Source organism: Dermacentor variabilis, chromosome 7 (assembly GCF_050947875.1).
Source record: "Dermacentor variabilis isolate Ectoservices chromosome 7, ASM5094787v1, whole genome shotgun sequence".
NCBI lineage: Eukaryota > Metazoa > Arthropoda > Arachnida > Ixodida > Ixodidae > Dermacentor > Dermacentor variabilis.
This window is the reverse complement of record NC_134574.1, coordinates 55,465,828-55,479,978: the sequence shown is the minus strand read 5'-3', so window position 1 is coordinate 55,479,978 and position 14,151 is coordinate 55,465,828. Positions and strand designations below refer to the sequence as shown.

At 44.7% G+C, this 14,151-nt stretch overlaps 1 protein-coding gene across 2 annotated transcripts in view; it reads left to right on the top strand.

Moving 5' to 3' along the window:
* Nucleotides 1-231: 231 nt before the first annotated feature.
* Nucleotides 232-14,151, top strand: part of LOC142587455 (epoxide hydrolase 4-like) — a 47,604-nt gene continuing 33,684 nt past the window's right edge. The window contains exons 1-2 of one of the 2 annotated variants that reach the window (XM_075698491.1): nt 232-361; nt 7,257-7,483. In XM_075698491.1, the coding sequence (XP_075554606.1) occupies nt 7,295-7,483 (189 nt within the window). In that variant the 5' untranslated portion in view covers nt 232-361; nt 7,257-7,294. Of the gene's footprint in view, nt 362-2,602; nt 2,627-7,256; nt 7,484-14,151 lie in introns of those variants that run through there. The other variant, XM_075698492.1, reaches the window with a different exon arrangement.

Sequence of the window (14,151 nt, the reverse complement as noted above, 5' to 3'; positions counted from 1 at the left end):
GTAAAAGATCAACGAAAAATATGAGCTAAATTGCCGGGATGACGACTACGATCACAATAAGTCACAAGGTGTCTCAGAAATTTTCCAGTTAGTTTGTCTGCAGCTGTCGGCACTGCATACCCTGGTATTTCCAAGAAAAAAATCACAATAAAAAAAGTGATGACAACCAAAAAGCAAGTAAATAAGCTCCATGCTTCGCTGCTTTAGTGCTGCTGCTTCACTTGTGGTATTTAAACACTTGTTATCATCCAGGACATGTCAGCAGCGATGTTAATAATAATGACGTACGTCGCAGAACGTACATAAAAGCAGCTTGAAGACATTTCTCCACAACTTTCCTCAAGAGCAGTTTCAGGCATATGTGAGTGTCGGCTATTTTTGAACCGCCTGTTACTGTTGAAACTTTGCACTATGTGAAACACTCACACAGTGATGCCTTCTCGGTTTGCATGTGAAATGCTGTGCGCGCAGTTCGTATAACTACAGGCCAGATATTGTGCTTTAAATCTTGATTATTTGGAGAAATTTCTGTCGCGGAGATTCTGTCTGTATTATTTTGCAGTGGTATTTGCAGGCGAAAGAAAGAAAACGTAATTGGTATTGTAGCCCAGCTTCTAAAAGTGAATTCTGCCATCCCATATCTCCGAGATAATCACCTACCATATCTGCCCTAGTCGTTCCTATTACAGGCAATTTTTGTGTGCTGCACTTTAAAAGTCCTATTACTACATTCCATTATCAGAACGAGAATCAATTTATTTAAGATCAATATCATGGTGACGTGGAGGAAACGAACTGAAATCCTTGGAAAGGCTTGAAGACCAGTGGCCTATACATTATGCATTGTCTTCGTAGTTGCTCGTGCGTGCCAACAATTCCTTATTTTAAAGAAAGGCTCAACGTGCCAGGCCCACTGTGAAATCTGTCATTAAGTGGCCTTAAAGTTAACATTTGGTTGCGCAAGAACAGGCTCTGCTTTTTTGGCAAAGTGCCCGCCAAATAAGGCATCAGGAAATCGAGCAAACATTTTATTCTTCTATGTTTAGTGTATCGCAAATAGAGGCTCCAATGTATTTCGCACCTAAAGCACAGTTTCTTCCCGCCTTAGATTTCGTACGCGTGTGCCATATTACAGTGTGTTTAGTTTATTACTTCGTTTGCGGGGACTACCTGCATATTTCAAGGACAGACAATGCGCAATTAGCGTTCTCTGCAACGCTGTCACTAAGAAAATATCAACTTTGTTGCCACCTCTCAACGTTTGCGCAAAACGTTCTAGCTGTGACGGATGACGCCGAGTCGTGGCAACATAAGGCGTTACAGCTGATCAGCACTGCGAACACTTCGGTAAATATACCTTGTAAAATGTATGCAGTGTAGTAAGTCCTTTATTCGCTCAAAAACATAGTACTGCTATTAGTCTCCCGCCCCTACGCCCAACCAGGCTCACATGCGCTAGAGATATTCGCGCCATCATGCAAATGAAATATATCATTACTTAATCTCTCGCCCATGGGGAAGGTAAAATAATTCTCACTACACAATATTTTTATACCGCCTGTAGCACTTTAAGAATTAATTCAGGGAGTTTGCGGAAAAGAAGTAAATACATGGCAGCGACGGTTGTAGCTATCAGAATTGGCTGGCTAAAATGTGGAGGATGGAGGCACATTTTCTATAAGCGCAATGTTATGAATAAAAAAAAACTTGCCTAAGCAAGCAAGCTTTCTTCATGGCACTAATAGTGCAATTAAATGATCGTTCCTACAATTTTTGCGCAGCCTCTAATGCAGTCGTTTCGATTAGCAAGAAACGCCGAGCAGTTGTTTCGGCGCGCTATATAATTTCAAGAGTGAGCGTGTAATTTAAGAACGGAGATCACGAAAACAATTTGCTTCCTGAAGAAAAATTTAGCAGAGAAATACAAAAGCGGCCATCTTAATCCTAACGTTTCTTTTATTCCGACATGCAGACGGAATTGCGATAGCGTATTTCTGAATCACGAGGCAGGAATAATGCTGCTCGGTATCCTGTTCAGAACACGAGAGGAGCGGCACGTTGTTGAACTAAAATGCCGTCTCACTTCAACATCGCAGATGTTTCATAACTTCATGAAGAGTGCTCGTCCAAGCAGACAGACAGCCTGCCTTGACAAAATGTTCCAGTCCTGATGTCAAGCTTATCATCCTAGTAGCACAATCCATCACGCACAACGCTGTCGTCTAGCGGACATCCTCCTGTATATTTATGCGAATCGTTTTTTTCAACCCTCCCGAACTTTGCTGACCGTGGCTGCACGGTGCTGTTGCTGGCTGGGTGCTGTGTCTCCCTCGTTGAATAGTTCATAAAGAAAAGAAATCGGCAAATGGCACTTAAGACTGCTGACCTGTGAGAATGTGAAAACGTTGTACCGTTTGTAGACCTCGGAACGTCATGAACGCGTGCATTCTTACGCACCCGTGACGTGGCGCCACCTCCTCCTGTGGTCTGCACCGTCACGAACCCACTGACGAACTCACTGTGCACACCTTCAGCGAATCAGGACTGTAGAGCCGCCGTGGTGGCGGGGAAGCGTGCTCCTCGCGCACCGTGGAGGCGAGGGATCCGCTGCCATCGAGCCCGAAATGTAGGAGGTTTTGTTTTCACAGCCGTTGGTTTACTCTCTTTACAGAACACCTCCCTGAGAAATCTGGCGTCAATTCGAGCATTTTTCACGTGTTCTCAGGCTTCGCGACGCGTACCATTTTCGGTGCTATATTTCGGTCACGCCGACGCCGATGAATATTCGTGTGATGGGGCATGTAATGCTCTCGAATTAAAAATTGCTTTAAGCGCCCGATGGTAGGTTCGAACCGCGGTCCCCTAGTACCGCATCCCGTTGCTCTAACCTTCAGACCACAGTGACACGTGTGCTACTTTGGGGCCATAGTGAGCTAGCTCTTTGAGGGGATTTCCGCGTGTGCCACATTGCGTAGCACGGGCGCGCGCCGGTTTTGCCAAAGGTGCCGGAATTAAATACCCAGATCTCTACCTTTCGATTACACACGTCGCGAGAGCTTCATTTCGCACATATTTCAATATCTGCGTTACATCTCCATGAGTCTGTCCGTTTTTGAATTCTGCTACGAGTGCCAAATATCAGTGAACACCCTTCTTGACATCTGTGAAAACATAGGCCGAGTGAGCGAAGCTAAATGAAACAAGCTCCCGCCGTGGGGAGGAAGTGATTTCGGTGTTCTGCTGCTGAAAATACGATCACGGGTTGTATTGCCGCGTGTGGCAGCCGTATTCAAGGGGGTCGAATAGGGCTCCCGTATTAATATTTATGTGCACGAGAAAGAACCTCTTGTGGTCAGCTTTAATCACCAGTACGACGTGAAACCCAACAATCTTAAAGCGTCGCCTTGAGGGACATGTCAGTGTCCTGCATTTCCCTTTTCGAACACACTTGCTTCGAACTTCGGCGGTTCGTGCCGTGCCCACACTGATTGTTTTCCATAAGTTATTCTCAATAAAATCAGTTGTTGTTAGCGCTGGTTCTTATTCCCTCTGTTTTGCTTTGATGCCGGTTGTGCGGTAAATAAACTGAAAAATTCAGCGGGGACCAACAATGGCTAGAAGGGCACGAAAAAATTATATTATGGGGATAGAAATTATATGGGCACTCTAGGCGCATTTTTTCGGTCGTCTTCGGTGGCGGCGTCACCGTGATGTGCCGCCTAATGTCACAGTGCGATCATACCGTGCCGCCTATCGTATGCTGTAGGTGCCAGGGATAGCGTGCGGGGGAGGAAGGCGGGAAGTAAACGTGCTGTCCTCCACCACCTTCAAGGCATCGGGATGGGGATTGGGGGGGTCGCAGGTTCTACTCTGGCGGCGGCTGAGCGTGGCAGCGCGGGCCCTATGTTGAAGGCAATCTGGGATGAGCGTCGGAGTAGCTGTGCTCTCGCCGCTTTGTTCGCCACGAAGCAACAGGCAGCACAAAGGCCAATTCGTTCGCTGCTGCTGCCACTCTACTCACGCCAGCGTTTTGACAGCGAGTGTCCGTGCTCATCGAGATACATGTGTTTATGTTTTACCTGTGCGCGCGCGGCATCATGGTTGGAAATTTAGTTAGTAAGCGAATGTTTACGGGTTTATACGGCTGATAATATTACTATATATACTTCCTACAGATGTCTACTAATTTTATGTCATAATCGCTGCTTCGCCCTTCCAGCGAAACTGCGACTTTTTATGTGCGGAGTTCAGTCATTGAGGCAAGGCCTTGTTTTCCCTTAAGCATGCACGTATTTTCGAGAGGCTATATTTACGGGAGTCTGTGTTCTACACTCAAGCACCGCTAGTTAAGTATTTGTTCGTGTACTCTCCATTTCACGTTAATTGGAGGTGTTCTAGATAGCTGTAAGTTCCTCTTTATGACATTGTAACGCCAGCGGCATCAACGCGATCGCCCAAGGAAGGAAGACGAGGTCAGGCGATACCACGAGTGGCGTGGGAGTTTAATTGGCTGGTAATCGAAGAAATGACAGTTCAGTTGATTTTGAGCTCCGCTGCTGGAATAACATCTCCTTCTCTCTCACTCATGTGCTCTACAACATACATTACGATCTCCTGTATGATTAGATTCTATTTGAGGCTGTCATGTGAGCCAATGACATGTCTGTCTTGAGAGCAGGGGACGTACTCGAAAAAGGTGATATGGTCACTGTTCATGCAGACCACACGCCAAGCCGCTCATGTCTAACATTTTTTTGTGGCAGGAATCTGTGCAACGGGTCTTCCTTTTGCAGTGGGCTAAACACGCGAATAATTATATTGCCCGGCACAATACAACTCTTCATAGCCAGTTCATTGCGGACTTTAGTTCGTAACAAGCAAAGCCCGTTCCGCTGTACTTGCAAATTTCTCCAGGAAAGTGCATCTTAGTAATTTCGGTTAGTTTGACTGTTATCGTTATGGTGCTTGCATTTCTTGGCGTTTATCATGTCCTTGGAAGCCGATTCGATGCAAACAATGACGTTGCTCAGCCCACATTTGGTTCTGTTTATCTTCTCGCTAGCAACATTTTCCTGTTCTTTTTCAGTTTTTCGTTCATGTTGCATTGGAAGCCAGATCTTGTGCTGTCTCAATCGTGGGTGCTTCCTGATCGTGTCCGTGTAGTGTTCCTCAAAGGGTTTTACCAACACGTTTAAATCTGCTGCACGCAGATCACCGGCCATTCAAATGGCTTGCCTGTGTCGTTGCGTACGGTACATGAGAGTCGGTTGCACCTCTTGAAATAGCTTGACGTGCACTGTTCGTGCCCATTGTTGACCAATTGGCTAGATGGCAGGACAACATCCTGAATCGGGATGCTCGGCTAAAGAGTAGTGCACTGAACCCGCCGTGGTGGCTTAGCGGCTATGATGTTGCGCTGCTAAGCACCACGTCGCGGAAATAAATCCCGGCCCCGGCGGCCGCATTTCGATGGGGGTGAAATGCAAGGACGCCGGTGTCCTGCACAATGCGGGCACGTTACAGCTCCCGTGGTGGTAAAAATAAACCGGAGTCCCCCACTAAGGCGGGGCTCAACCACGCCATGATTTTGGCACGTAAAACACCAGAAATCAATTCAGCATAGCAATGCAGGCTGCTCGGCCATATAATGCTTTCTTCGTGTAACAAGCGTACAAGTGGAGACGTCGGTGTGCAATTTCGCGACAGCAACCATACTGCCCCGATCATCCTTCATGATGCCTGGATTCATGTTCATCTGCTTGAACGCGCCTTTGTGCACTTTCACAACAATTATATGAATGATAATTACAGCCACTTTCGACTCCACGGTGTTCTTTAGAACCGTCGCTGGGGACAAGATTTGCTGCGACAAATATATCATGGCATGTCTGTTTTTACCGCAACGTCCATACTTCTTACCGCTTTCATTCGAGCTACAGTTAGAACTAACGCAGTTGCCGCACTTTATTCTAGAGTAGGATAATCTGCAATACGCTGTCCTATGGTGGTATCTATCATCGAGAGTTCTGGTACACCAATGTCTTTGCTTGCTTGGGACCCTCGCGGAAAGACTCAATCAAATTAAACAGCAGGGTGCTCAGTTAAATCATGCGACCTGTTCCAAATGTATTCAAGGCCTCTCGTAACTGTATCTATACTTTCTCCTGAAGGTCCCAAAGTCGGCAAATATTTGACGGCGATGAAACAGATTTCAGATGCACCAGACTTCGCAAGGTCGTCTTGCGTCATGACGCTGCTGTATTGAATTCGTTAATTCAGGTTTCTATCTGCTCCCTTGTAAACTTCTTTTGTGTCTTTACATCATTAATTAATGATGGGGCACCTCCGGATACAAGAGCGACGAAATAGCATTATGTTTGTACAGTGCTTAGCGGATCATTTTTGCGCATACTTGTCGACAATTTCACATAGAAACGTTGCTCCTCCTTATGGCTCGCATCTAATTTCATCAGATGCCACTGAGGCAGCTGATCCGTGATATTGCTCAACTTCCGGCTGCTCATCAGCTTTTTAGCAGGCAATGAATAGCTATTCGGCTTTTTGAAAGTCTTAGGCGCACACACAATATCGTGGTGAAGACTTTCTCGCCATAACTCGTGGAACCTGAAGCCACATGATCGAGTAGGTCATCTAGCGTCTCCTCGAATATCATTTCAACGAGTATTTTGATTAAATGGTAGACCGCCTAGGTTAGACGTTGACGAATACTCATATCTAATGGCAACAGGTGTCGTCCTCGTCACGCGTCTTCAGTTTCTGTTATGACAGTCTCCAATAAAAGCAGATGCTTTGGTGTCGCTGAATTCCCGATTTTATCTCTCATCAGTTATCCGAGAAATGTTCGTGAAAACTCCAACTTCTCGAAGCTACTCCTTGTGTCCACGAGTTTGAGGTCATTAAGTAGCTACATAGTTTACGCATCTTGTGGTAGCCCTTTTGCACCACCGGCTACCAGGCTCATGTGTGAAGGGTGAACGATGCTGGGCAGTAAAACAGCGCAAAAACAAATTTCATGAATTGGCGAGCCAGCGCAGCACTAGAGCTAGCACGCAACTAAAGAGAAGCAAACGATATGAAAACGGGCGACCCCGCGCTCATCATCAGGAAAATGTTCCAACGCAGTGTATCACAGGAATACGCTCTGTCGCATTCACACTATCCAATTAGGACTGCTTGAAACGAGACGCTATCTACTTAGAACTATACATTTCAAAGGTGCTACTTTATCTTCACAGGGTGTTTCAAGACTTCACTTGAATAACTACGGGCCAAAATGGTGCTTCCTATATTCGGCCAGGCACTGTTCTTTGCCATCGCGACCGCGATGGGCATCTGGATGACTACGTACGTCAAGTTTCAGATATTGCTACGTGGCGAATCTATCCTCATTCCCCAAAACCGGACTGTGCCGGACGAATTTTATGACAAGAAGTACGGAGAGCACTCGAACGTGACTATTGGGGTAAGTGTCGGCGGTATATGTGCGGTGCTTGAAGGAACGTACGTGCTCCTCGGCATCTAAGTTCACCAGGTAAAGTGACGCATTCAATTTCCCTGCCTGTTTTAAGGTGTAACTTGTACAAGAATGCAATCTTCTGTGCTTCTTAAGTGCATGTGGCGCGGTTGGCAGCAATCTCCCCGTCTAAATTACCTACGGTACTATTAGCACTAATAATATTAATAATATTTACAATACTGCAAGGATAGAGGTTCTTGTAGAGAGGTAAAGTAAACAGGAAATACATCACAATATCACTCAAACCAGAAAAATACACGAAGCCGTTAATTGAATGTCACTGTAGTATATCAACAACCACATAATTGTTAAGGCGCCCCCAAAAATTGTAGGAAAATTACAAAAACAAAATAACACAAGAGTCACGAAATATCACAAAAACAGTACCAACACAGTCCCTTCTCAAGTAGAACGTCAAATATTTGTGTTGTGTTCCGTGGCTGCTCATAGGTTAAGCTAATTCTGATCCGTTAATGTTCACGGGTTGAAGTCTATAAAAACATTGTTTCTACTCTAAAACGAAACTAGTGAAAAGGGATATCGACGTCTAGTGGCATATCAAGAGCAGATTGAAATATCAAGTATATTGTCACGTGGTTGTGACGTTGAAGAACACAGTATCAATACTGTGAAAGACAAAACCAACTTTTATTGGGCGAACCTGTGCCCACAAAAACAGGCTGCACTTATAGCACAATGATAGCGGCGAACACGGTCGGCGATCGTCGAAAATCTGATCAGCGGGTCAAGCGCGTCGGCTTTTATAGATCGGTCGTCGAATGTTCCAGATTAACCTCTGGGACCCGCGTGTCTTCCACAAAGTTCTACACTATTCGCGTCGCGCATAGATGCAATCAGATTACACAAGTTGCGGTGAAAGAGAGCGGACGGAACCATCGATAACATTCCAGAAACTTCTTTTACATGCAGGCGCGTCCTGCACTGTGCGATACCATTTGTTAGGCGGCGAAACGTGGTCGCTCGATGAAGTTAAGTACACGTGTCAATATCAACATATAATGTGATAGTTGGCGGCTTAAATTCCTTTTAAAAATGTTTAACAAATTTAAAATGAGAGATGTTATTATTTCCGGATATTCGTTTCAAGGCAGCTCGTGTAAGTAGGTGTGTAGAAGATGTTGCACCATAAGTATTGAAACTAAATCTGATAGCCTTACTTTGGACTCCTCAAATTTGTGAAGGTTACCTAGGTAAACAAGTGCCGCATCACATTCGCGTAGTGTAAAATTAGCAGTGCAAGAGATTTGTACGCGCCAAATTTTGTGTTGTTAAATGCATCTCGAAGATACCTTTCTGAATGGTCAAATTTGGACATTGAATTATTAGAAATAGCCTCGAAACGTTTATAATAATAAATGTTATTGGCTATAAGCAGACCTAAATTTTTAAACTCATAAACGCGATGTATTACATTATGATTTCCTTTATAAGCATGCAAAAGTGGGCTGTTATTCCTTAGAGTCATTACACCACATTTTTTTTATAATTTACCTACATCTGCCAGGTTTTTCACTATTCAATCACTCGATCTATATTACAATCTAACTTATTCTGAAGGTTTTGATCGAATGACTAAGTTGTGCATCCTTAATGCTTGACATAGCTTCGGGGCCAGCTGAGGATGATATATTTTTTCGTATGCCTATGCGAGACTTTAAAAAATGCTTCTGCGTGGGACCGCTTATTCGTCAGTAAGGCAAAGTCATGAGTGATTTCGGCAAGTTGTTTCGCAGTAGAGAAACCACATCTAAAGCTCTGCTGATCTGGGGAGAGAACTGACGGGGAGCCTAAGAAGAGAAATCTGCTTATGAATTATGTGCTCCAGGGACTTGCGGCACGCACAAGTCAAGGCTAGCTGACGGTAGCTTAAAGCTAGTTGTCCGTCGACTTGTTTGAATATGCTTTAAAGTATGCCTATCAGCACTAGCACACCAGAGGGGACAGGGGAGAGAACAGAACTGTTACCTCCAACAGTTTATTTTCTTTTGAGAAAGCATCGCTATATACAGGGTGTCCTAGCTAACTTGGACAAAGATTTTGGAAAAACCTATGCGTTCTTCAGAACAGAAATCGTGTGGATGGTGTTAGCGCTTATCTAAACTTACAGTACCATTTTCTTGCTCGTCTTCTTTTGAGTAATTAGCCGAGATAAATTAATTAATTTTTTTAATGTGGCTTGAAACGTTGAGGCGTCAATAGGGAAGTTGTGGAGCTCCACAAATATTGCCCAACCCCGGCACTTCCAACGAGATAGACTTAGCATAGCCATTTATTCGAGAAAAACGAAAGCCCGCGATGTTTAGAAAATAGCACGTGACAGCGCGCTCTGTGTGCCCGAACGCGCCACGATTACAGCGCTCTCAATCGTGCTTTGTAAAAAACATCACTCGCTTCGCGCCTTTCATGCTGCCCATGACAGAGCTTCACATTGTGCTTGGTTCTGAGATAAACGCCAGTGCGTTCGGGTGGCAGTTGAAGTACAGCGCGGCTCCCGTTTCTGCGGCGATAATTTCACTCTCACGCTAGCAGAATAAATGCGGAGGAAAAATGACAAGCTCATGAGTTCGAATATGGGAGCAAGACCCCAACAAGCGAACAAGCATTATAACAAGCTTGATAACTTCGTGTAAATTACGCTGCTTTTCAGAAAAGGAAGAATTGTAAACTGACACGGAAAGCTGCTTTTTAGTTTCCTGTCCATTCCTTGTCGGTAGAGAATTGGTAATTTCATATAACTTACGTGCCTTTTCCACGTCGTACAAAAGTTTCACACAGATGGCTCTTTTCATGGGTAACGGTTGTAGAGATTTATTCGCTGCGATGTCTGTCTGAAGAATGTGTTCAAACAAGTCGCCCTCTCCCATAATGCAGTATTGGTACCTTTCAGCACGTCCGATGTAGCTTATTTGATGACGCAAGACTGTATCTAGCTGCAGGCCTCAGCAATCTCTGCCTTTAGCGCTTCTTGTATAGTTGTAGGTTAGCGGTGCACTCGGTCTTTCACGTGTCCCCACAAGAATAAGTCAAGAGGTGTCAAGTCCGGTGACCTTGCAGGCCATTCCACTGGTCCATGCGCCCGACCCACTGGCGTTTGAAGGCTTCGTCAAGCCAGGCTCGGGCAAGGCTGCTGCTGTGAGCTGGTGCACCGTCGTGTTGATACCAAGTTCGCTCTAAAAATGCAAGAGGAAGATCACAGCGAAAATCTTCAACTGGGCCTTCTGAGATGTCGTTCACGTACCGCTGAGCAGTGAGCATGTGGTGAAAAAACGGGGCCAATTATTCTTCCGTCAAAGATAGCGCACCACACACTGAATGACCATTGGTACAGGTGTCCGGTCTGCGCCACTCAATGCGGGTTCGTATCGCTCCAGTAATGCGCATTATGGATATTGACTTGATAATTTCTGGAGAAGGCTGCCTCATCTGTCCGGAGCACCTTGTCAACAAAATCCGGTATTTAGTCACTGCTCACAAGGATCCAATTTGAGAAATCAAGCCGCCATTAAACATGGTTTTTCTTGCAGCTTCTGATGCAGTTGGGGGTTATACGGATGCATTTCAACCTTCCTAAGAACTCTTGACACTGAAGACTTTGAAATGCTGACCTCACCGCTCACATCACGCACACTGGAATGAGGTTTTGCACACATGAAAGCTAAAATGTCTCCTTCAGCCTCTTCACTGATGGTCCCCTTTCTGTGCCGCGTCTTCTTGAAGCTACCTGTTTCAGCGTCAAGTAACTGCTCATAATTGTGTTCGCGCTAGGTCTTCCTCCACATTGCCAATTTCCGTATACCCTGGCAGCCTTCCTCTTGTCGCCCCGTGCTGCTGCCAAGGCTAAGACTATGTTCGCCTTCTGCTCCCTTGAGTACGGCATGCTTTAGGCACTGCAAACAAATTCTTCGCAACGGTTGCGCAGCACGACAGTTATAGACAGTCGAGCTCACATGGATCTAGCCGCTGACACAGCTTGCAAGAAAAGCGGCATTGTAACAAATGATACTCTCTCTCGAACAGGTTCCAGATGTATGATGCTTGTTTTGTGCGTATTTTTTTCTATTCCGCATCGACTTGAACGCTGGAAAAAGAAAGTGCTCTTCACGTCATATCGGAATAAATGGATGATGACGGTGCGTTCTTCGGCGACAGGCGCGAGAAGCTGCTGACGAAGTGCTTTTTCGGAGCGCCGTCGACAGCCGCTGCCGGTAATATCCGAACCGAGAAAATGTTGAAGCCCTTTCTGGTAAGTGAAGGAAAGGCGCGTCGCAGGCGATGTTTTTACAAATCACTCATGAGAGCGCTGTAATCGCGGCGCATTCGGGCGCACAGAGCCCGCTGTCACGTGATATATTTAAACTTCGCAGGCTTTTGTTTTTCCCGAATAAATACGACCACGCTGAGTCTATCTCGTTGGAAGTACCTGGGTTCGACAATATTTGTGAAGCTCCACAACTTTCCTATTGACGCCTGAACGTTCCAAGCGGCATTTAAGAAGTTAATTATTCTATCTCGGCTATTTACTCAAAGAAACACGACAGAAAATGGTACTGTAAGTTTAGATAAACGCTAACAACATTTACGCGATTTCTGTTCTGAAGAACGCGTAGGTTTTCACAAAAGCTTGGCGTAAGTAGCTGGGACACCCTGTATATGGTCACGCATAAGCACAACTGCCATGTGCAAAACGCAGGGAAAGGACGAAACCCAAAAGTAGCGATGCCTCGAGGTATTTCATCTCCTTGTTAGTAAGAGCGACAAAACATTTTTCCCGCTTCTAGTATCTCGGACGTGACACGACCTTTGCGTTTGGAGATGATATTACATTCTGTGAATGTTGGACTGCATCCATATGTGCTGCAGTGAGCAGAAACATCCCTATTTCGTGCGGTCTACATTGCACATGTGTTCCTTTAGCCTTTTCTTTAAACATCGGCCTGCCTGTCCGATGTAATATACAGGACCGGGAAATTTAATATACTGCGCCATTTGCGACGTCTATAAATTTATTTTGGTGCTTGATAAGGCACGTTCGTTTGAGCACAGATGCTGGGACGGTCATATTGCACATGTTGCCTAAGTTATCCGGGGCACAGATTATAACAATGCTGCGGGACCGTTTTCACATTGTGCGCGATTCTGTACGTATTATTCGTAGGTCAAAAAATAGAGCAAACATGGAAAATGTTTTTGTTTTCCTTTGCCCACCAAAAACGTGACGGCGCTATCTGCCAGATACCGAAACTATCCCAGCTGTCCACCCAATAATACCACAACATTGAATTTTCGTTTTTTCTCGCTGCGTTTTGTGCCTGGCTGCTGTGTTTCTATACGGCTTATCTTAGCGATGCTTTCTGAAAAAAAAAACACTGTTGGAAGTCAGTCCTCTGTTCTCTCTCCTGTCCCGTCTGGTACGTATCCTTGCGCTGTTAATCGAACAATAAAGCATGTTTTACGAACAAGCCCAATCTTAAACCCTTCTTTATTTTTTAGAATATTAGTTCATTTTCGGGAGTTTCCAGTCACCGGGTGTGGTACCTCTGGAAAGCGATGCGTCAGCAATAACTGAGAAATTTTGATGACTACTCTGCGTATCTCTTTAGAAAAAGCACAAGGCAGGTTAACTGGGCCGAAAGAATTCTGTTCACTCAGATTTAGTAATAAATGAAAAACGCCAGCGTTTGCGATTTTCGGGTCATTAATAAGAGGTAGTTCTTAGAATTTCTTGAACATAGGAGCAATTGCGTCATCACAAGTAAAAACACGCATGAATACATCAGCAATGTCTCTCTCGTGCCAACTGAAAATATCATCTACAAGAAACGCGCCTATGTTCGATGTCTTGCGCCTAATGAATTGCCAAAATTCAGCAGGTGATTAGTTTCTTATGTTACTTTACTGCGCATTCTAAATATCCCTTCATTCGGTTATCATTTCTTCTTTAAGTTGGTAAGACAAGTCAGTGACGTGAGTTTGTGTGGTCATATTCCCACTATCTTTTAGCGATTCTCAAAGCCTAATAATTTTGCATTTAGGGTGGGTGAGTTCTGTGTAATCCTGAGTTCCGGTGGGGAACGGTAGAGCATTGCACATGTCATGCGAACACATGCGACCATTGGCCACCTACGGCAAGTTGATTTCTTATCCACTTTCATTTCCGTTAATTTACCATTTCTTTAGTTCGATAAAGATATATGAGTAATCTCCCGGTTGTTAGCCTTGGTCTATTTGTTTGTTGGCTTCTTACCATATGATTAATAAAAATCGGGTCTCTTGGTTAACCCCCTTTCTTGTACAAGTAAGCCTGGGGATTGAAAAAGTGCTGCAAATGAAGGGTGGAAGAAAGCGTAAACCTGTGTTGCATTTGCAATTAGTGGTCTATGTGGCCATACTTTTATCCGTATTTTAAATTTTCACTTCTTGAAAGAAGCTCTAAACACTTGTGGTTTCTAATACATTGAGTTTATGTGTCTCTGTGCCGTTACATAGTGTTATGGCGGTTAGTGACGATGTTTCTACTGCTGGGTCAATTAAGAAGCGAGTTCAGCTTAAGCTGATCTGGAAACAGATCTTTATTTCGAATGATACAGTAAAAC